The following is a 24,790-nucleotide window of genomic DNA, read 5'->3' on the forward strand; positions in this document are numbered from 1 at the left end:
CACCATGATCCCCTTCTGCCTCATAAGGACCAGCAGTCCCCCGCCAAAGGGAGGTGGAATCAATACGAAACAGGGTGACTGGGTACGACCAGATCCTCTAGACAAGGATTCAACGCCCTCCTACCGCGGGATGAGGAGGATCCGACGTGTTTAAAGGATTAAACTCGAAGGTTTTGAAGCCTGTTTGTTAGTGTTGTGCCTGATCATCCGGCTGGCTTTTCTCTCTCGTTTCTAAATCATCATTTAGGGGATTAAAAATCGCAATTTTTTCCCCCATTTAATCTTTTTTTCAGTCAACTTTGATCAGATTTCAAAGATGTCACGTTTATAAGTGGAAGGTGATGAGGCGAGATCCTTGAAGAGTGATAACAGTGAGTGAATCTTTGAGTCGCGGGTGCGGGGGGAAGGGAGAGGGGGTGCCTTACATAACTCCATGCCTGGGGAGACTTCCCTCCACACTAACCGTAAGGGTGTGGCATATACACGACATGGCTCTGTTGGTTAATACCTTCTGAGTACATCCCCTTCCCCCTACTGTACACTAACTGTAATGGCGTGGTATACATTATGAGTTGGCCTGTCACACTCCTTGACTTTTATCCCCCGTAATACACAGAAGAGTGAGGGAGGGGGGAGGGGGCCTCCCGCAGCGCTCAGGAAGCCATCCACGTTCACCGCCAGGGACGAAAGGTCAAGGTGAAATGGTGGTTTTGTTGATGCCTCAGAGGGGTGAACAGAGGATGACCGGGGAGGAGTAAGTCATCAGTGGCTTCAGTATGGGAGTTGCACGCTAGTCATGAATGGGTCTTGAGATATGGTGAATCTAGAGTTTGTGATGGTGATGTCTAAAAGGAAGACGAGAAAGTGTAATTCGTGTACGCACGAGGGACGTAGCTTCAGATGGGCGTCTGTGTGATGGGGGCCGAGCTTAAGAACTGGATTCAATGAAGTATTTGTTGGGAGTGAGGGGATCTGTGAGTATACGTCGCTGAAGTGTAAGGCAGGGGTAAGCTTTATGTTTCTACATGGCGACTGGTGACTGGTTATGAAATAGTTTGAATGGAAAGGGTCTAATGCTGCTGCAAAGAATTGAGTGGTGAACACATTGAAGCGAGACTGAATTGGGGTAATTTTTGTTCCGCTGTACAAGTTCTGAATGCTTATGGTTGTTAAAACCGATAAATTGTTTATAGAAGATACCATGGGATTCATTTTCTTGTTCAAATCTGATGCTACTGTGGACTCTGAGGTGATTCGTTTCTTTATGGATCTTTACGTTGATGTTTGTGGTGTGGGGTGTGAGTATCATGTATGTGTCGTATGTGTCCAAGATGGTTGGAGTTTTCTTAAACGAGAGCGGTTGACTGTTCAGGGCGAAAGGATGGACACAGGTTGATCCATGTCTGTGTGAGGTGAAGGATGACGGTTCATTGCTGTAAGGATGTACTATTCGGTTTTAAGTGAGCCTACGTTCTAGCTGCTTAATGTAGTGTTGCATGTTTGTTGTTGCTACGAGCAGTGTCGAGTTGCTGTGACGTGACTGTAAGATCATTTTCATATGAAAGAACAGTCATACTGTGATATGCAAGAGGTGAAAGGGTGTCATGTATGAACAGATTCATGAAGATTGGAGAAAGAACTGCTCCATGGTGAACAGCACTGTAGAGCCTAAGAATTTTTGGACGTGAAGCCTTTCTGAATGTCAGGGTGAATTCTGTGCTGGTTTTTCATGGCACTCCTGCAAAGGAATGTGGTTGGTTTGGTGCAACTGAAAAATATCTGGTGAGGTTGGTTGCTGGAGATGGTGGGGTTGGGTGTCTGGTTGACCGGCTGCGTGGGTTCAGGACGTTATAAGAATGAACACAGCTGGTTTACGAGTATTCCCCCTCGGAGATCTAGGGTGTGAGTGTTGAGCCATGTAGTACGGTGGGCATTGAAATCTCCACACAAATAGGAGCTGAGTGCGTTGGTCAGGTTCTCGTAGTTGGTTTGAACATATATGCGAGGCAAAGGTCGTGAAGAGCAGTAGGTATTCGATCATTACATTACAGCAAGTGTTGTGCAATATTCCAAGAGTGTTGCGAGGGTATGTGTTGCGTGCGTTGAGTGGTGCGGGTGAGCGGGATTCTGAGGTCTTTTCAGTGGTAAAAGTCCACCTCCTCGTCACTGTTGTCAGTCTTGTGTTGGAGTCTGCGCAGTCGTACCAAGGAGGGAAGGGTCGACCTGGTCGTCAGTGTCTGGTTTCTTGGATCTGGTCCCCGCGTCCTCGGTATAGGTGGAGTACTCGCGTGTGCTCGAGCTGTAGAAAATTTGGTGTGTGTGTGAGTCCGTGGAATAATCTCGTAAGCTTATGGACGATTGGGAATGTGCCATTGTTTGTTGGGGGGGGGGGGGGTCTTTGTCAACATACACACAGACACACACACACAAACAAATACACGCGATGTATAAACATGTCTATTTTTCATCCGGGGAGAAAAGTGAGGGGAAAGGCAACAGTCGTGGGGAGAGAGTAGAGAAACTTTTTTACTAGGCGGGGAGAGTGAAGGAGAACCATTCACCAGGTGAGGACGGGCAGCAGCGTGAGGGAGGAGGGAGAGGGCATCAGCCTGGGAGACGAAGGAGAGAAGGGAGACGGCAGGAGCCGGGGAGAGGAGGGAGAGGGCATCAGCCGGGGAGAGGAGGGAGAGGGCAACATCCTGGGAGAAGAGGAAGATACCATCAGCCAGGGAGAGAAGGGACAGGGACATCAGCCTGGGATAGAATGAGATGGGACATCAACCTAGGTAGAGGATGGGAGAGGGCATCAACCTGGGAGAGGACGGGAGAGGGCATGAGCCTGGGAGAGGAGGGAGAGGGGGCAAAAGGCAGGAGGTGGCGTGGTGGTGGAGGGCAGCAAGTGGACTGTACTATGGTCTCAGCTTTGGCCGGGAGGCCCTACGTGTTGCCGGACCTCCCCCTCCCCCCCCATCTCCCCCCTTTCTCTCACACCTCCCTCCCCTCTCCCTCTGCCCCCCCCTCTTACTCCTCCCTCATCCTCCCCATCTCTCTCCCTCTCTCTCTCTCTCTCTCTCTCTCTCTCTCTCTCTCTCTCTCTCTCTCTCTCTCTCTCCCCTTAATCATTCACCCTTTCCTCCCTCCATTTTACCTCCTTATCCCACTTACTCTCAAACTTCTCCCCCCCCCCCGCTCAAACCCTCCCTCTTTCACATCTCTCCCTCCCCTCCCGCCGCCAGATACTCTCATCTTCCCCCTCCCTCCCTAACCCCCGCTGAACTTAATCTCCCTCTTCCCCTCCCTCTCTCTTTCCCACCCCCTACCGTCACCACCTCCTCCTTCCCTCTAGCCCCTCCCTCTTCCTTCCAATCCATCCACTTCCTTCCCTCCCTCCCTTATCATAACCTCCTTCCCCCTCCCATAGTTTTTCTTTCATGGGTTGGTTAGAGGAGGAGGGGGAAGACCAAAACTCCTACTCAACTCCCCCCGCTCCCCCATTCTAATCCCCCTCAAGCTTCTCCAATCCTTCACAGTTCTCCTGCAACCCCTCCCAAACTCTCCTAATCCCTCCCAAACTCTCCCACTCCCTCCCGAACCCACTCCTCCTCCTCCTCCTCCTCCAACCCCTCCCAGACCACTTCTCCCAGTCCTTGCGACCTCACAACTTACCCCACCGCATCCCACCCACCACCCCCCCACAACATTTCCCACCTTAAATTCCACTGACTTTCATTCCATTTTCATTTCCTCTTCCACAAATTATTCATCCGGGACCGTCGGGTGACTGAGACAGTGTCTCTGTCAACGGTTATATTCACTTTTCATTCATAGAATGAAGGCTGGGCCGAGTGAATGCTGAGCTGAAGTCACAGGTTCGAACAACTGGGCTGATGGGGCGCTGGTGGAGGTGGAGGAGGAGGAGGAGGAGGAGACACTGGTGGTGGTGGTGGTGGTGGTGGTGGTGGTGGAGGAGGAGGAGGTGGTGGTAGTGGAGGAGGAGGAGGAGGAGGTGACGGTGGTGGTGGTGGTGGTAGTGTGTGTGTGTGTGTGTGTGTGTGTGTGTGTGTGTGTGTGTGTGTGTGTGTGTGTGTGTGTGTGTGAGTGTGTATGTGCGCGTGTGCGTGTGTGTGGTGGGTGGGTAGGAGGTAATCACACCAACCCGGCACACTGGGCAACACGACACACTCACAAATATGCACTCAGGATCAGCCGTTCCAGGGTTAAAGCACTCAGTTCCACGTGCCTGGCGCTACGGAGGCAACACTACATACTCAGGGTTACACAGCACTCAGACCTATACAGCCGAGGGGGTTGTGTGTGGGGGGGGGGGAGGGGAGACTCTGGCATGAAGAACGGACGCCCTTAAACAGTGGCTGAGTCTTAAGTCGAACGTCGAGGGCAAGGCAAGGCAAAGATCGACAGAGCTTCCTCTTGAGTGCGATGAATGGGAACACGGAGTGCGCGTGCAAGTACGTGTAAGTCCGGTGAGTGAGCGTGAGATCATGTATGTGTCTCCGACGGTGTTTTGGAGAGAGAGAGAGATGGCTGTAATGGCTTCCTGTGGTCATTATGTCGATGCACGTTCCCAAAAACTCGAATTTTAGGATACATGTTGTGGCCAGGCATGACAGGCGCATTGTCTGAGCCAGTCACATGAGCAAGTGAGGCAGCTTTATCTTATCCAGGTGATATCCACACTTGATACACATGCATGGTTGAAACACACGACCCGTGCATTGTAAATACAAGGTTTATATCATGCTCACACGTGGTAAATTAGACCAAAGTTCTTGAGCCCGAGGGGAGGAGTTTAATTAGACCAGAGACCCGGGGTTATTATACTCAAGGGCCGTACCGTCGCGCTCAAGGGCCGTACCATCGTGCTCAAGGGCCGTACCGTCGTGCCCAAGGGCCGTACCGTCGTGCCCAAGGGCCGTACCGTCGTGCCCAAGGGGCCGTACCGTCGTGCTTATGGGTCGCCACCCCGTGATCAAGATGGTATGAGGACATACAGGCAGTCACCAGGGTTCTTGAGTTCGTTGCCTTCCCCACATAATAGCAGCTGTGTGTGTGAGCCATAAATCTAAAGGTACTGACAGTGCAGAGAAGAGACTGCCACGCTGATCTGAAGGCAAGTTGAAGCATTACCTCACTCACTCCCCCCCCCCCCCCCCCCCCGCTGTTCCTTATCACTTAAAGCCAACAGCAGGAATACCAGCGGAGGGAGGGAGGGAGGGGAAAAAAAGAATTGGTTATCTCGTTTCATCGTTGGATATCGTGGATGGTAGGCTAGCTGATTAAGTGAGAAACATGATGGCTTTTAAGTCAATGGATGCAACAGACCAGCGAGGGAGGGGGGCGGGGGAAGGTCTGTCATGCATGTGTCCGGACGTGTCCATCCACGTCGTGTCTTGCATGTGTCCGTGTCAGGTTATCTGTCCGTCATCATGATAATGATAAGGCAAACAGCGCCTCCATGGTCGCCTCATGATGACACTGTAGGGGATGTCTTGCTAACCCCAGTCGGTGTCAGACTCATGAAGAAAACTCACATCCCAATTCAGCAGCTGAGGACACATGTGTCCGAGTGTCTCCATGTGCCATGTTCTCGGCAGTGTTACCAACATCCTTCCCAGTGACAAGGGTTTGATAACGTCATACCCCCTGTGTGTCCCAGTGGGTCCCCTCCTGTGTGTGACCCTCCTGAAGGAGAGGAGGGAGGGGAACGTCTGGGGATGTGAGGAACGCCGCTGCTGCCACGGGGGGAATCTTTCTTGGTAGGGTGACTAAGACACGTGGGGGAGTATGGGGGGGAGGTGACGTCGGCGGGGGTTCACGAGTAGGGGGGGAGAGAGAAGGAGGTGGGGGGGTTGGAAAACGGGCTCCTGAAGTGTTCCTGGTGTGACATTTTTAAGCGTGTGCGCAGGATCAGCAGGTGACGGGCCTTAGCAGACAAAGGGGGCCAAGGAGTGTGGGGAAGCAGAGACCAGAGGAGGTCTCTCCTCCTCCCCCTGCAGTCATCGAGGTGGTGGAGAAGGTAGTGAAGGTGCTTCACAAGAAGAAGGAGCAGCCAAGTGGAACCTGCTCTATTGTAGGCGACCAGTCAGCAGCTACACCCCCCACTACCCCCACAACCCAAACCCCCCTTCACCCTCTCGTCCCCCCTTAAGTCTGTCGGGCCAGGCATACCCCGTCTTTCCGCCTCTCTCCTTCGTGTTCCTGCCTTCTTAAGATCACTCATTTAACCCCGTTTCACAGTCCATCAGGTATACACAGTCAGCGGCGACTTGTAGTGATCCTTCCGGAGAATACCATAAGGTCGGTCTTCGCTTGTTTTGTTTACAGACTCTTGTCATAGTATTAGTTGCGACGTTGCCAAGTCAACGTCATCGTTAGGGTTGACAGTCTTCATTTTCTTCACTGACTGGAGGAGACGTTGTGAGGACCGTAGTTCAGGGCAGATTTCAGCTAGGGAAGGGTGTCTGTGAAGCTGACAGTGATATTTCAGTTGTTTACCCACCCAATAATCCTAATGTGTATACGAGATTCCTCCTTACATTTCGTAGTAGCTTACTCCAGTGCGTGAGATCGTCATTGAATGAGCGGGGGTGATTCCCTCAACTGATGACTTAAATATTTTCGTGGGAAGCATTGTATTTCGGTGCTGTTGTGCAAAATCATTTCATTCGGTGGTGAAAATAATGTGTGTGATGAAAGTAAGTGATGTAATTTCAATGGGACGCTAAAAAAACGAGTATATCTCCATTCCCCGGGAGTTTACTCCCCTACGCCGGGCGAGTCCACCTTACCAGCTGTTCGTACTCGCAGCGCCTGGGTGAATGAGGCCCAGTTGTAGTATCGTCAGACGCCAGTCGGGACGAGAGACATGCGCGCTGCGGCCATCCCTAGTATTCGGCCATTTTTGGTTCATGGTGATAATAAATAAGTGTCATGGTAAACAAAATACAGTGAAAGTGAGTGAAATGATGCCCTTCTCTGAAAGACAAGATGATAGAAATGGCAGAGAGTGAGTGAAGAAGACATCTCACTGGCAAAAACGGGGAGAATTACCAGACCAAGCTTTAGAGAGAATTTAAGTGATCGCATCAGTTCCCCAACAATTTGCCGCGGAGAAAAATATGATCAACCAGCTACGATACGTCACGAGAAAGCTGCAGGGTCAAACTTTAAATGAGGCTTCGGAAAACAGCGGAAAGGTGAGACTGAGAGATGGTAAAGATGAGTTAAATGCGATCGAGTGATGCAGGCAGCTCGACCAAGGTGGTGGGGGGAATGGTGGCAGTTGGTGAGCTAGGCTGCCATGTTGGATGCCGAGCACAAAGAAACTTGACATTTTCTTCCTGTGCTTTCTGTCTCTCGCTTTTCCTTCATTCTGTCCTTAGTTTAATACCACGGGAAGTGCCCTTGCCTGAGCATAGGATCGGGGATTAGTAGTAATACAGGAATGGGTTAGGAATTATAAGAAAAGATGCGAGTGTGCGCGTGAATATTGGATTGGTGTAGGTACGGCCGGCCCACAACCCCCGTGTGCTTGGCTTGGAATATTCCTCATTACAAGGAAACCAAATTCCCAATCCCGATGGAAATTGTGGCCGGCGGGTATCAGAGGTACGGTCGAGGTACAGGCCCTTGAGCTTGTGGTAAAGGTGGGCTAGTAACAGCTTAAGGTTGGTGGGAAGGAGCCAGTGTTTTGACATTGGATACACCTCTTGAGAATGATTAAAAGACTAGTTTTAGGGTTTATCGTAAGGGAAAGTCCTGTTTATACATTTATTCCAACATATTAAGGTGCTAATATTACAAGTAAACACACAGCATAAAAATTCCTTCATTTTCCAAGTCTTGAAAATGTTTTAACCTTCCTTGCACGTTAGTAACACAAATATTCAACCTCGTCTTTGCTTTCGTAAGTATTTGACGTCTTTAAAATCCATACTGGCTTGCATTACATAATATGCAGTTCTCTCCACCGTTAATTTTGATTGGTGTCCAGCAGAAACAAACACAAACATGGAAATCTTGTCCGCTGGGCTAAGTTACCTAAGCCAGGGGAGTCATCCATGAGCTATTTATGCCCTGGGTGTTTATCGATCGGGGGCACACACACGTTAACCGTACTCATGCTAGTATCGATTCTGCATATGCGTCTCGGCTACTAGTGTAAGAAGAGCCGGCGTGAGGAGTGCATTGGTGCCGGGACATCTGTGTTGTGAGGCATGTCAGTATACCCGGTGTGTGCTTGTGTGTGCGGGTAATTACTACTTGTGTGATACGAAGATAGAGTGCAACATTTGTGGTGCCCAGTCTCTTAGCCTTGTATATATGAACCACGTCTTTACTCTTATGTGTTCACATATATACACACACACACACACTAGCCTTAGCCAGGTGTGTGTGTGTGTGTGTGTGTGTGTGTGTGTGTGTGTGTGTGTGTGTCAGTCTGTGTTGAGCATACTAATAGGGTGGTGGTGGATGGAGGGAGGGATGGGTTGGAGAGGTGGTGGTGGTGGTGGTAGAGTAGGGGGATGGGGGTTGGATAACCTACCTGTCCGCCCGGTCTAGACATTTAAACTCAGGCTCATCACCACCGCTTCTGCCGCCATCACCACCAGCATCATCACTACCCTCTCCCTCACACTATATGTAATCTCACCACCACCACCCTATTACCTTCGCCAACCAACACCTCTACCATCATCAGAACCACCATCATACATGAATTCACCATCAACATCAAGCGTCATCCTCGTCAACACAAGAAGTAATGCACCATCATCGCCAATGACAGTAGCATCAGTCATTATCTTCACACTAACCTACAGCCAACTGTTACTGCCATCATTCCTTTTAACTTTACCACTTCAGTCATCACCATTTTCACTTCACCACCATCTTTACTACTGACACCACTACAGTTGCAACCTTTGCTGCCATCGCCACCACCCAATGTCGTGAAGGGGGAGGGGTGGGAGGTGGAAGTTAGGGCTAATTTTGCCCAAGTCAGTGAAAATGGTATTTTTCTCTCGGCTGATCTCTTGTTATATAAGTTTATTGAGTTTTTTTTGGTTGGTTTTATTATTATTACTTATACATCCACTACTTTTTTATCAGTTTAATTTTTAGTTATTTTCTTCGTATTATTATTATTATTATTATTATTATTATTATTATTATTATTATTATAATATGCTAGACCTGGGAACAGCTGAAGAGGAATGTGGCAGGCTGTATAAGTGTTGGGTTAAGTGAAGGGAAGAACTGACTAGAATTGATGAGGTGAAAACATATATGTATATATATATATATATATATATATATATATATATATATATATATATATATATATATACGTGTGTGTGTGTGTGTGTGTGTGTGTGTGATACTTGACCTTGTTTCAATAACGTAAAAGTGAAATCCACACGACTGATGTTATGAGTAAACACACGGCAGCAGACTGAGAAATCTTGGGGCCTTGATAGTGAGTTTTCATGGTCTAAGCCCATGGCACTATTTTTTATGGTGCTGCTTTGCATAATCTAACGCGTCTGTCACTCCAATACGGAAGGGTTTTTGTGGGCAAGTATGGGGCTAGTTTGTTTCGTGTTTCATCATTTATTTCCTGTTGTTATTGTCATATTACTCCTTTTCGTCTGTCCGAGTAGTTTATACGAGTGTGTGTGAATCGATGCGTGCAGTGAATGACCTTTGTACATTTTCTAGCTCTGTAATTTTGCTCGCTATAAAATGTGATGAAAGTCTCTCACACACACACACACACACACACACACACAAACACACACACACACACACACACACATACATACACACACACACATTAGAGGTAATCAAGTTTAACAGAAAATGAGACAAATGTAATTTCGATTGACCTGTTGGTCAACAGTGTAGAGCATTTCATTACAGCTGAATTCTCTGGTATCATACGCATACAAAAAGCCTCTCCTGTATGTCAGGAAAATGTTAAAGGCAAATCAAGAATGGGAAAAGAGCTACATGTGGATGTAGTAATAAAATTCAATCACGAAAATTATGAAAATATCTCTTATCTGAAATCCGTTCCGCGGATAAGCGATGCAAATCAATTGTTATATGTGCAATAGGAGCCTGTCTGGTCTTAGAATTGTCTTGAACACCTGTTCTTCAACTTTTTCTTTGGTCGGTCGTTAGAAAAAAATGATGAGGGTCATAATGACCCCTCAGTCGATAGGCCTCAAGCCAAAATGAATTCAAGTCAAACAACGAAATTTATGTTTGCAAATTCGTTACAAATAAGAATAATGATGAAACAACGTTCAGAAACACTTAAGCCAACTTATAAATAGTAATCGGTAAGAAGATTTTTGAGGATAACATATGAAATTAGATATGTGATATAACTAAACTCGTCTTAGCTCAGAGTTTGAAGTTTCCAAATGTTGAAAAATTAAAAGACTTGGGCCTAAGGCGTTTGGTTAAGGAAAGTTCAATCATCCCGTACATTTTCCCGATGTGGGCGGCTCATTAAATCATTACCTTTTCATTTCTAGGAGTAAGTCCAGTCTATTTGTGTTTTAGACTGATTGGAAAGCGTCATAGAGGGTTCAGACGATGATGAACTTACAAAGTTACACACACATGAATAAATCAGACACCAACAATTGACGGATAACAACTAACAAATAATATACGAATACCGGAAGTAAAGTATTTTTGAGAGTAGTAAAGTTGCATTTGGAAAGTATTGACGGGCATCGTATTGCACTAGTATATATAATAAAAATACCACAGGAAATATTTACAAATGAGAAATAATTAAAGCGTCTCAGAAATATTTGAAATATATGTGAAGGAAAATATGTCAGCCAAAAAAAAAATATTACACCACGAAAATATAGGGTCATTTTAGGAAAATATAAAATTCATCTCAGGGAAGCAGTACGAAGATATTAGGAAAATATGAAAAGGAGGCAAATAGTAAGGCATTTCCTTGACGTGGATGGCTGCTCGTGGCTAGCCGGAGTACGTGGGTTAAGGTTCCTTTAACGCCGTCTGTAAGGAGAAGTCTCTCCCTCCCCCTCCCCCTCCGATTAAATCCCTCTAAGGTAAATCCAATCCTCTTACCCTTAGCATAGGTTGTTGCCTTACTTTTGTGGCTTATATTGTCCCATGTTAAACCCTAAGGTAACGTTAATCTTCCTTACCTTCCTCTCCCAGGAAGTAAACACAAACGTAAAAGCCTCCGTAGACAGACCGAGGTAAGGTGAAGGCATTAAACGGTTGAAACTTATACGCAAGGAAAAGGAAGTTACTAGGCCCTGGTGAAAGATATACACATCAAGGAAGTGGCTGTAGGATGTGAAAGTAATGTATGTGGGATGTTTTATGCAGGAAAAGGGAAGTGTAGGAGTGAAGATGGTAATTTAGTTGCCAGAGGCAGAAAAAGCATAGAAAAATTAGTCATGGTGATATGATTTATACAATTAAGCTTTTTTTCAGAAAATAACTAATATCATTGTCTATAAAAATTACTGCTGTATAGGCAGCAAATTTTGAATGAAAAATAAACCAGATGATTCTTATACAAATCAAACGTTTTTCGTAGGATTATTTAACTAAGTAGGAGCAAAATGAAGTGAATGGAAAAAGTAGGAGCAAAATGGAATGAATGGAATATAAGCCGTATTCTACTTACATAAATTGTATGACGATTTTGGGCAGGGAAGGGCAGCAAAGGTGGAGAAAACGGGCTTCAGGCAAGACTGAAGCCTCGCTTGTGTGAATGGCGAAGACCCGGACTCTGAAGACAGTTCCTGGAACGGGGAGAGACGAAACATTAAAATACACTCCTGGCATATAAATCAGGGGAGGTGGCAGTGGGAAGGGGGGTAAGGATCTAGTCTAGTGGTTGGCCGGGAAAGGAAAGAATTAGGATGAGTGAAGAAATGGGTGGGTACCAGAAGTTGGTGAAAATCATTTTATGTCTTTTTGTTTAAATAATCGCAAAAGAAAGATGCAACCAGTGATGTGAATCTGTGAAGGTTAAGTTTTGCGTCGGCTTCGACTGAAAATATCGTATTTTTGAAGGAAAAGTAACTATTTTTGAAGGAAAAGTAACGGATGTTATCTGACTCCTCCTGCAAGTGGTTACACCGCGAGGAAGAGGTGACCTTCAGCGAGCTGGGTGAGGGTCAGTAGACAGAAAGGTGTCCAGTCTCATCAAGGAACACCTCCCCACTCCTAAAGGGGTTCAACGTTACCCTGCTTCTGAACTTACATAATAATAAATACAATAGTAAAAACAGAAACTAATAATAGAGTGTTAATAATAATAAAAACGAAAATAAGTGATGTCATCTTCAATAAATGCATATGGACTTGAATGAGTCTCTCTCTCTCTCTCTCTCTCTCTCTCTCTCTCTCTCTCTCTCTCTCTCTCTCTCTCTCTCTCTCTCTATATATATATATATATATATATATATATATATATATTTCCCTCTGATGAATGTTTCAAGATAAGATCCCAGCATCCTTTAATTGTGAGACGCAGGTGGCCACCACACAGCGCTTGCGTCAGGCCGGAAGTTAGATACTGATTGTAAACGAATGAAGTTCAAGCGCTCCTCCGACCTACCGTGTCCTCCCAAGCAATGTGTGTGTGTGTGTGTGTGTGTGTGTGTGTGTGTGTAACATGATATCCCAAGTAACAGGTATTTAACAGACTCTATATTTAACTATCTAGTCGCTCACATGGGGGGTTCTTTTTGGGTTTGTTTACATTGGTCTTCGGGTGGCTAGATTAGCGCATGCGCACTTGTCTTACCGTCTCTTTAGGATTAGATAGCCTTTCCAGTTTTACACAAATGAGGTTTTTTTATTGCCTTTTTTTTTTTTTACGTGCTTTGGTACTGTTTTAATGTGTTTTGCTCTGCGTGCGTGGTTTATGCCAGTACCCCCTATGTTTACAGTTTGAGGCAGTGTCCCCTGTTATTGTATCTGCTCGACTTTAGTTTTATTTTTTTTCCGTGTTAAAGATGAAGGCACCAGATGCATTGCAAAAGGAGCATAATGTTGTTGTGTGCTGTTGATCTGATAACACATACAGATTCAAATATACACACGCACGTACGCAGGCGCTTGCGCTTGCGTACACACACACACACACACACACACACACACATACATACACACACACACAACAGCAACAACAACAACACATATGCATATGTACATATACAAAAACAACACATATGCGCGCATGGACACTGTAAAAGCACATACATGTAAACAATTAAATATGCAGTGAAAGAACACACGCAGAAACTCACACATGTCTAAACAACTACACATACACATACGGCCACACGCAGACATGCTGTCTACTGGTTGTTAATAGAATACGGAACATTTAGCAAACTGTTTGCCCGGAACTAGAATATGCTTCTCTTTTTTGATCACCGTACTTGACGTAGCGCAAAGAACTCACAGGAAATGTCTACAGGAGGGTAACAAAGATGATATAGATTGTAGAGTTGAGATACAGTGATTCACAAGTTATGAAAAAGTTGTAGGATATAGTTCAAGAGATGGTTTCCTACAAGTGTATAACTCCCTCCCCAAACATTGCAAACAGGTAATTACACACACACACACACACACACACACTTTCGAAAGACGAATACTTACTGCGCTTAGTAAAGAAAGCTTTGGTAGGTGATCTGTTACAGGTATTCAGCAGTAACCAAAGATATGATAATCTCCATTTAAGCAGCTAGCTACTCAGAGGCTATAAATCAGTCTTGAGCAACTCAGAGGATGTAAATCAGTCTTGAGTCCTTTCGTAGTTCCCGTGTGGGGGCAAACGTTTCTAACTCGAATGCGGGGCGAAGTACTTTTCCTTCAACACGACTGTTAATCCAACTGAGAACAGTTTTTGAAAGCAGCGCCACAGATACGTTTCAAGAATAGGTTTGACAGGCACTTCTCTTTAAGGCCACGGCTGAAAGTAATTGTGAGTTTCTACTCTTCAGATACCAACGTCTGTGTTTTTGATTTCCTGGATAGGACACAGTGGATTGTTAGAGTCTGCATTTCTTTGTATGGCGTTGTATATAACGACACTCAACAGCTAATAGTCATGAAGCCAGAATCACTAATATATATTACGTATGATAGTGATTCTGCCTTCAGGACTATTAGCTGATGAGTGTCCTTATATCCAGGAATATATATATATATATATATATATATATATATATATATATATATATATATATATATATATATATATATATATATATATATTCCTGCATACAGGAAACTACATACGCAAAATGTCGGTAAATGTCAAAGATCCGGTGTGTAAGAACATAACACTATTGAGGTAAAATTACTGTAAATGTCAGAGATCTCGTGTGTAAAAACATTAGTTTTGATACAAACTTCTGTTATTCGTTCCCATCATTTTTATGCAATTCGAAGTATAGTCATCTTCTGTTCGACATACACAGTTAACAAGGTTCTGAATGATACCACACCTAGAAACTACTCAGACGAAGTTGTTTCTGACCAAGTATGTAAGACACTTTTAAGTGGCCTTTCTTTTCTTCGGTTGTGACCACTCTAACAGACACGTGTTCACAGAGACCCTCCCTCGTAACAGACACGCCTGCCGTCACACTGGAAGGCTGGGAAACCATCTCTATTTATAAGGTTCTGTGGGTCGCCTCGCTGTGTTGGTGTGTCTAGTGGGGGAAATGGGGGAGGGGGGGGGGGTGTTGTTTGGCAAGACGATGGTTTTCCTTAATGAAGTACTTTTCTTACCTTCATATTTACCTTTCTCGTCGCCTTTCTTTTTTTTTTTTTTAAGGGGAAGTTGGTTTCCTCTGCTTCCACAGGTCGGTTTGTGACCAAGATTTTTTCTCCTGATCTGCTGTTCCTGTGTGTTGTGAGACTTCGAGGGCCACCTGTTCCCAATTTGTCTAATCAGTTATATTTCTCTCTTGTGTCTCCCCTGATGATGTGATTATTACACGAAAGTGCACTTGGGAACTTTTCGTGTTTCATTTTCCCCGTGGACTCATAGGAATATATATATATATATATATATATATATATATATATATATATATATATATATATATATATATATATATATATATGAATCTGTCCCTGAGTTCTCTTTAATATTGTTCCTGTTGACGTGGTTTGGGATCAGGTGAACACTTTTGAGTCCCATCTGATCATGTTCACTTTGCTCGTCGAACGCAGGCGTCTAGAAGCCTTTTTTTTTTTTTTTATTTTTAGTTCCTCGCCACACACATTGTGTTCATTCGTCAGTTATTTTTCTCTTGGTGCACTGAAGGCAGTGTGTTACCTAATGATCACCCATGACCCTCATGTCTGTTTGGAATGATTTCTCGGTTTAGGCTTGAGGACTTGCCTTAGAGGATGTTAAAGAGGAATTCCGCTTGTGTCTGGTAAAACCGCTAGCGTTCTAGAAGTCAGCTGCGACGAGGGTATATCCTCGCCAGCGGACGGAAAAGAGTACAGCATCGTAGAGGACCACCTTCTCCTCGCTTAAAAGAAGCTCATTTTACTTTGCTCCTGCATGGAGCGCGACCGATACGAATGTATACATATAAACCGTTATGTGCTATTCAGTTTTCAATTCTTTTATTACTAAGTAAATGAAAGAATTCCTTTTGTTTTAATGAATAACAGGAGTGATAAAGGTGCCTGGCCCCAAAATTAAACCCCTACCCGGAACCGTGTACGTCAAAGTGTGATGTTGGGTCATGTAGCCTGATATGTTGAATTAATTTTTTACTCTGACAAATGAGCAGATGTGCAGGGCATCACTGGAAATTATAAAGTTGACAGTTTTTAATGAAATAACTTGAACAACTTGATAGATGTTACGTTTTTTTTTTTTTAACTTCCTGGAAAAAATTGTCACTACGAGTTATTTCCTCTGGAATTGTACGTAGCATGTGAACAGTGTGATACAGATGATAGTATACAGAAATGATGCTACACAGAGGCTAAGGATTCATTTTTTTTTTACAGTGATGGTTATAGGCATAGATTGAGCCTTTTTTTTTTTTCCCTGCGTGTATTCCTATCAGGCAGAATGAGATCAGTCTGTGTACTGGACAAGTGCTCTGATTAACTTTGCCTACATGCAGTCTGCACACCTGGTGTATTCCTGGCAAGTAGAATGCGTAATTGTAAAGTATATCCGCTGCTGTACTGGTAGTGCATGTCGATAATTGTGTGTGTGTGTGTGTGTGTGTGTCTGTCTGTCTGTCTCTGACATGTATTGTGTTTGCATCTCTGTCTCTTTTTTGTTTTTTTTTCTGACTGATTTTTTGCGTCTGTCTCTATCTGTCTTTAATTTATGTGCTTATGTGTTTGCGTGTTTGAATTCGTTTGTCTGTTTAGTTGTTTTTTTGTGTGTGTGTGTGTGTGTGTGTGTGTGTGTGTGTGTGTGTATGTCTACTCAACTCTTCTTCACGACGTATGCATCAATTGTACTTAATTTCATCAAAGGATTGTCGTGTTGGTAATAACGTGTCTTCCATCTGTAACGCCTTTAGTTGAACATGTCGGATTTTCGAACTGAACATGTTTTTGATAATGTATTATACGATACGCAACATCTAGTACAGTATTGCATAATGATATCTCCAGCTGATTTTTGTACCGATACTTGTATTTTTTTTTTTTTCCCCTAAGCCCGAGACACCCGTTTGTCGGAGGATATTTTTTTTCCCAACCCATGCTGTTGAGACGTGCGTAGAGCAACCCCTTCTCTACAAACGTCCGTCCATACAGTATACCCCTGTATTAGAGACGCATGTACAGTAGTTAAAAGTCTTTAATGATGCTGTTTGTATAGGTAGCCTTACTACATCCACTGCTAGTCGCGAAGTAGAATTATTATTATGTACCAACTCTCTCTGATGAGCTATCATGGTGAACGCGAAAACACTTTGTAATAGTAAAAACTCGACACTGATTTCGAATCGTTTATCTCAAGGAATTTAATTGTATGAATTTGTCGTCGTTGATCAGTATGAAATTAGTTGTTTTTGATATATATATATATATATATATATATATATATATATATATATATATATATATATTTATATATATATTGGAGAGGGATCTTTCGCAGTCTCATTGTATTCATGCGTCTTTGTCTTTCATGCAGCTGTATAGTACTGGCAAGCAATTATTATACTTTAGACAAATTGCAACAGTTTTATTTTTTTTTCCCGTGCATTCTCTTACTCCAGTGGTATGTACAAAGAACATTCTAAAAGACGTGGATTAATATATTTAGTGGGAAAACGCCTAAATTTACGTGTGCATACTGCGTTTTTTTTTTTATTGTGAAACTGTTCAAGACAAACCCAACAGTACACCATTCTCGACTGTTATGTACTCTGTACTTATGTGCCACACACACACACACACAGTGCGAGCCTAAGGTATTGTAAAATAACGTGTTGATCTAAATTTTTTAAGCTCTGATATGATATGTAAGTTTATTTATGCTGACTCAGGAGTCTTCCAGCAAATCCTTTTATCATGGCACACCTTTTGTTAATTCAAATTTTCTGATTCACTGCTAATTCGATATAAACACAGCGTTCTCTGATGGTTAGGCATTCGTCGATATTATATTATGGCGTCGAGTATTTATTGTTTATTGTTCTAGACTGACCAGTGATCACGATGGTTATCTGTGGGTATATATATATATATATATATATATATATATATATATATATATATATATATATATATATATATATATATATATATATATATGTATATTGGAGTCACAGTGTAATGGAGAGTCATCCAGTATCTCTCGGAGTGAGGGATGTGTGAGGGGAACACTGACAAGTTAAACCCCTATAGAAAAAATCATATCGGCATAAGTGCTTGGCCAAATGGTGCGTGGAAAGAGCAGGAGTGTCTGTGGGAATCCGGATGGTATAAGTATATGCAACAGAGATCATTACGGTGGTTCAGTACGAGAAAAGGAGTCACGTGCCTTGCAACGAACCCCAATCCTCCATCCAAACTCAAATTTTATTATTAGAGGGAATATTCTTAATTCTGTCGATCCCCCCCCCCCCCCTTATGTTAATGTTTTCAACTTCCGAATTTTCAAGACGCTAATTCTTTCTTTCGTTTGTATAAATTTAGAAAGAGAATCGGTTTATACAATCAGAGCCCGATTACGATATATATATATATATATATATATATATATATATATATATATATATATATATATATATATATATATATATATATTATAAATAATGTGAGAACGTTCTTCATCATCGTGCATGTAGCGTAAAAACTCTAGACCTGAAAGACAAATCTCTAAATTGTTTCCGAGCAAACGAAACGTTAAGTGAACGAGCGAGGCTAAAAGACGTGATCAGAAGCGTCATGCACCTCACCGAAGCACCTAGAAATAAAATGATGATGAGTGGGTGACGGCCAACGACCTCATTAAAACTGATCCTTACAATTTCAAGTAGATGAAACGCGAGCTGGAGAAACACTCGAGAAAACAGAATACTCGTAAAAGATTAAATGGAAAAAAAACCCACTAAACGTGCTCACCTCTCACAGCATTGTAGCAAGAACTGTGCATGACTTTCACTACCAAACAACAGCATGACACGACAGATGAGAAAACACAGGTCACTGTGAAACAGCTGCTGAACTTATAAAGAAGAATGACATGGGGAAAAATCTTGAGTCATCGGAAGATGCCTATCCTTCTTATTACAATGACGTATCTTCCACTGATAAAACAACTCAGTTCCTTCCGGAATCGTATAAAAAGATATTTATCAAGATATTCTTCCCCTGGAGAGGATGTGTGTGAGAGTCAAGCTTACATCAGTAAGGGACAGGCAATCATGAAGACTCCGTCCCCGGAGTCATTTTGGCTACGCTACAGATCGCTCTGGGGGTCCAGATGCGTCATCATCATTTCCAACTTGCTTCTCACACACACACAATCCTTGTACACAGACGTGGATTTCGTTGTTCCTGTAGAGGCAAAAAGGATTCAAAAGATGTTCCTTAGTTATGTAAAGTACGGCTAAACACCCAGCTCTGGTCCCCATTATTTCTTTGAATGTGTCTTTGACGATGTGGCTCACAGAGGTAGGAGCAGCGATGATAAGAATACCAATGAAAAATAAGACGTAAGTCTATTATAGATGATGAAAGGTTTGTCGTATATAGATGGTGTTCAGCATGATAGGGTAAAACTGAATCCTTGAAACTAACGATGACGGTTTAAGAGCGATAAGGATTTTTTTTTTTCCCAGGTGTATTTCGTAATACAGATGCCTGATTCCGCAACTGTTTGAGCATTCGGTCTATTGTGGTTGTAACACATTAAGAATTCAAGAGTACGGGGAGCGTAGCGAATGAGACTAGGTAAAAGTACCCAAGTTTTTCTCTCCTGTGGCCTAGAAGTACTAGAGGTGGGCGCGTTAGGCTGCCGAAAGTACCAGAGTTATGGGTATTACAGTCTCACAACTACGGGAGTTACTCAGACCTGGCTATCGAAATTATCGGAGCTGCCAGTAGCCAGCGGCCCCGGACGCCTGTGTTTCTTAATGGTGAGTGACGGTCATGCAAGGGTTGTTGACATTCTTGACCAACTCTTTTGGACACGAATGATCGAGGGATTGCCTGTGAGGACCATATGTGTACAAGTAGTCTGTTCTGGAAGTTCCTCTGTCTTATAGGTATGGTGCACTGTTGCCCCTTTGATCAAGCACATTGTTTTGAGGTTGAAGCCGTAATGTGCAGACATAGGCACCTTCGCCAGCCTTGCAGTTCGTGGTTTGTCTTGCCTTTATATGTAGGGGTGGATTTAGCCTTGGAACCGTCCTATGGTATACGTAAGATACACAGAGGTCGGTTCAAAACCAAGCTGTCGAGTTGCTCCACTGGTCAATCAGGCTTTTGGAGATCGCAGCCTGCAGGCAACCTGCTCAACGACCACATCTTGGCTGGTTTCATCTTCACTATAGGTGTTTTTCTTGGTCTTTTTTTCCCCCCCTCAAACATCTCTGAGCAGTTCAGTGTGTTTCTAATGGCTGCCAGCAGTGTATCTACCAATTTTGGTCCCCCAGATGTTTTACAGCTGTTCGTTTATTTCCATTTCATTGCATTTTAGTCTTGCATGCCAAAGGGGACTGTTTTCAAGTACACATGGGGAGCCATGCCTTTCCAAGTGCAAAGTATGGTACATGTATACCATTCTCCTCTGCGTTCCATAGAGTACAGCCCTCAGTGCTTTCAAAGGTTTTCCCAGTAGGTTTAGATTCGTATCAGTCAATGAGGGATGAGACGAGAAAACTCCCTGCATAATGCAGTTTCTGCAATATCGCTTCGGTATAATCAGTTCCACCATGGACGATTAGAAAATGATGTAAAGATTCGTGTGAGGAACAACATCCACAGATGAAAATACCGAAAAAAATTAATAATTTCCTTTGGGAGGGAATTTGAAAATAGGTTAGCTAGACCTAACTTTGTTGTACGTGTTGCGTTATGAAGTATTCTCACAGGCAGTGTTGTCAGTCTGAACTCTCTGGCCGGTGAGTGGGGGGCAGTGTGTCATTTGTTAACCCACTCCCTGGCCTGTGAGTGGGGAAATGTTACCAGTACAGCCTCGCACCCTAGCTGATTTTGAGTGAGGCAGTGTTGCAGGCAGAAGCTCACACCCTGGTTTACGTCTCATAAACCATACCATGTCCTTGGCTATACTAGTTCTTGTTTTTCTTTAAGTTTAAAAGGTTTTCTCTCGTTGTGTGTGTGTGTGTGTGTGTGTGTGTGTGTGTGTGTGTGTGTGTGTGTGTGTGTGTGTGTTACTATAGTATTCACGTAACTATTATTACCTCCAAATATCAAATTAGTCGACTCCATTATTTTCAACCCACGAGGTATTATTAAAAAAAAAAAAAAGCATCATAATAAAGCATCATACTGGAGTTCTTTTATTAGATTAATGTTTCACATCGAGTTGCACTATTTGGTTTGCGTCTTTACAAAGATGGCACCGGAGGTAATGGTTACGTGGAAAGGGCAGAGGGGGTTTGAATTTGTCCATCATTGAAAAGAGAAGTGTAAGTGACCTCAACCAGCTTGATCGAGACAGCGATCAGTTCTTCGAACGATGAAGGGATAGAGTAATCAGGGGACATGATATGATTACTCAAGAAGAAACTTGTCTGAAAAGATGTAAAGAAGTAAATTTTATGGTATAAGGCTGGTGGATGAATGGAAGAAAATGGGTTAAGTGACAGAGAACGAGGAAAGCATACAGCAGTTTCAAATGCTGTATGATTGAGAAATTTTAAGAGATGAGACTCCACAAGTGTAGAATCCCCTACCCTCACCGTACGCCGTACAAAATAAGTAATTACACACACACCCACACACACACACACACACACACACACACACACACACTGTAATACCCCAACAGTGTATTTTCAGCCAAATGGCTACCCACACCCAACAAACCATTATTCACTTATTCATTTACACACACCAGGATATCAAGAGACAAACAGTACCGCCCCCTTCAACCCAACGCTTGCGTGTATTCTTGCGTGGTATTCCGGGAGTGTTCCCTCCTCTACGATAGCCCCTATCAGTAGCACTGTTTGAGGTACATCTTGGGGATGCGACCCACTGAGATACAGTGTTGGACTCACATGAGTCATACACACTCACCGTGCAGCCGAGAACGAGAGTCTGAAGTTCGGTGTCGTGTACAACATTGACTGTCCTCAAGTTTTACCTGCAGTGTTGTGGCGATCTGGCCATTTAAGAAGGCTGATTAATGAACATGACAACTGCATGAAAATATCGTGTATATATATATATATATATATATATATATATATATATATATATATATATATATATATATATATATATATGTGTGTGTGTGTGTGTGTGTGTGTGTGTGTGTGTACCGGCGATTTTTACACTTAGGTCTTTATCATATATTTTTTAAATGGTGATAAGGATGTGTTCTCTGTGTCGTGTATGATAACGGCGGGTCAACTGAAGGTCCGACCAGAGGAAGGCTTGATACGCTGATTGGACAGAAACTCCAGCACACGTTGGGCAAAAGTAATTAGTGTTGATGATGATGAGGAAATAATTATTGTGATGACGTGAATGAGAAAAAAAATATGAATGGGTCAGTGCCAGTGCTGTAATAGGACCACGTAAGTTTGTTACACAAGTCTCTGTAGTGTGTGTATTCGTGCGTAATTTTTTTTTTTTTTTTTTTTGAGCGCATGTTTGAGGTCCTTGAGTGGTAGAAGAAGAGAAAAATCTCATATTCCCCTGGAGGTAACGTATGTATAACTCTGGTTCTATCGTACCGTATAGGAGAGTCGCTGGAGTATGGCACGATTGTCCTGGGTGGGTGTCTTGGAACGTCATTACAGTCGAAAAAAGGTGGTTTTATCGATACGTACAGCAACCATTTCAACACGGGTGTCGTTTAGAGCCATCTTCCCCGCATACGCGGGGGTTCGTCACGGCTTGTGGGCCTGGTTTTGTCCGGGGAGGGAGGGGGGGATGGGGGAGAATGGGGGGATCATAGTGTAAGGTGGGGTAGTAAGGGAGGTGGGTCAGTTTAGGAGAGGTGGGGGGGGGGGGTGATGGTGGCGGGTGGATTACTTCCGCCATGGCGAGGGGTCCAGGTGGGGAGGGTGGATTGACGGTGGAGGTGGGTGGGTGGGGGGGGAGGGGTGAAGCTGCATTATTTTTGCCGTGGTAGTAAACAAAACCTGTGGGTGATTGACGCTGTGTATAATTATTGTTCCGGGAGCAGAGCCGGCCATGGTAGGTGGAGGGTCATGGCCTGGAGGGTCAGTGGTAAGTGGAGGGTCATGGGAAGTGGAGGGATCGTGGCAGACGAAGCATCGTGCACGCTCCTGTTGTTGCTGTTGCTGCTGCTGTTACGCCCCTGTTCCCACCAGTTTCTTTGGTATCGATCTCTGCTCATGGTACCACGTGCCTGCTGCTGGACCGCTGGTCACCTGCTGCTGGACCGCTGGTCACATGCTGCTGGACCGCTGGTCACATGCTGCTGGACCGCTGGTCACATGCTGCTGGACCGCTGGTCACATGCTCCTGGAACTCTGGTCACTTGCTTCTGGAACGCTGGTCACCCACATTTGGAACGCTGGTCACCTTCTGGAACGCTGGTCACCCACATTTGGAACGCTGGTCACCTGCTTCTGGAACGCTGGTCACCCACTTTTGGAACGCTGGTCACCTGCTTCTGGAACGCTGGCCACCTGCTTCTGGAACGCTGGTCACCCACATTTGGAACGCTGGTTACCTGCTTCTGGAACGCTGGCCACCTGCTGCTGATTTAGGACAGTGTCTTGAAGATGGCCAAGAAATCAGCCATACTTTCAGTAACCACAGAACGTCAGCTTTTCCAGAGGAACTCGCCGAAGGATGTACGGCAGTCGTGGCAACGATGGTAGTGGGGTAAGAGCTGGATACGTGGAAGCCCAGTGACTCGCCTGGACACAGTACAGTATTTACTAGAGGCTTGAATGAATGGTAAGTACAGCTTACGTACTCAGTCCAATTGGCAGATTTCTTCAGTGTGCAAGAGTCGTGGAGGATCACTCATGTTGTAGAGATTTTCCAAAGACCATGGGGAACAGATCTCCTCCATCCTGAAAGTGTTCGTCCTATTAACTTAAAATCTAATGTGGGCAAATGACTTGGATCACTAACTCTGAAATCTGGAGTTAGTTATCTAGATGGCCGTAATACTAAATAAGGGATTCACAACATGGGCATTTTTTTTCCTTTTTTTTTTTCAGTTTTTAAATCACTAGATGAACAGGATTTTGATGTTGTTTACATCCTGTTTAGCGAAGCTTTCGGTGTGAGGTTCCACACGAGAGACGAACAGTAGCAGCTCACGTTGGAGGAGCGCAGGTACTCGATTGGATTAGGGCCTGGCTAAGACACAGGAGGTGGCAGCGGCTCGAGTCAAGTCAGCACTCACGGGGGTACAACCCTAGCGAGATCGAGTGATCAAGGGAGTGTGAACCACTGCTGTTCATAATACTCACCAGTGATCTTACTGACGTAGAGGGTGTACACAGCAGTGGAAGTAGGCGTCTGTCAGTAACACAAAAAAGTTGACGCACTACCTAAGCTTGACTGCACAAATGGCCAGTGATTTTTTGTGAATACAAAATGCAATGTTTTTTTTTCTAGGAAAAGATGAGAGGAATACTAGTACCATCTTAATAACGAGTAGAAAAAAAAAATTATTACAACTCAAGAAGGGTTGAGGGATAACTGTATGAAATCTGAAGCTAAGACAACAAATTATTACTGAACGTATTAAAGCTAATTTTGTACTTTGGTTCATATCAAGGAAAAGTAACAGACAGAAATGAAAAATTTGTATCACAGATCAGCCCGACGTTAACCAGATCTCATTAAGATTAAAAATTATTCTGTTTGATTTTCTTCACATCCTACTGAATGGCTATAAATTCCCAGAGCAGGAAGGAACAGTTGACACCAGGCACTGGAAACTTCACAGTTAGAAGACAGGTTAAGGAAACTAGACTCGCAGCCTCTAGAGAGTGTGGTGTGGAAGGGGTACATTAATGAAAAATTAAGATAAGTAGGGAGGACACTAATATAACTTCAGAAC

General features: G+C 43.9%; 1 protein-coding gene across 5 annotated transcripts in view; it reads left to right on the forward strand.

Moving 5' to 3' along the window:
• The first annotated feature begins 6,115 nt into the window (after positions 1-6,115).
• The window catches only part of LOC139753459 (uncharacterized), a 123,497-nt gene continuing 104,822 nt past the window's right edge, over positions 6,116-24,790 (forward strand). For 2 of the 5 annotated variants that reach the window (XM_071669996.1, XM_071669999.1), the window contains exon 1: positions 7,142-7,214. Coding sequence is in view for 1 of the 5 variants with exons in the window: in XM_071669995.1 (XP_071526096.1) it covers positions 7,137-7,214 (78 nt within the window). In the remaining 4 variants the exon portion in view is untranslated. Of the gene's footprint in view, positions 6,316-6,841; positions 7,215-24,790 lie in introns of those variants that run through there. The other 3 variants (XM_071669998.1, XM_071670001.1, XM_071669995.1) reach the window with 3 other exon arrangements.

The sequence above is a fragment of the Panulirus ornatus genome, chromosome 14 (assembly GCF_036320965.1).
Source record: "Panulirus ornatus isolate Po-2019 chromosome 14, ASM3632096v1, whole genome shotgun sequence".
Lineage (NCBI taxonomy): Eukaryota > Metazoa > Arthropoda > Malacostraca > Decapoda > Palinuridae > Panulirus > Panulirus ornatus.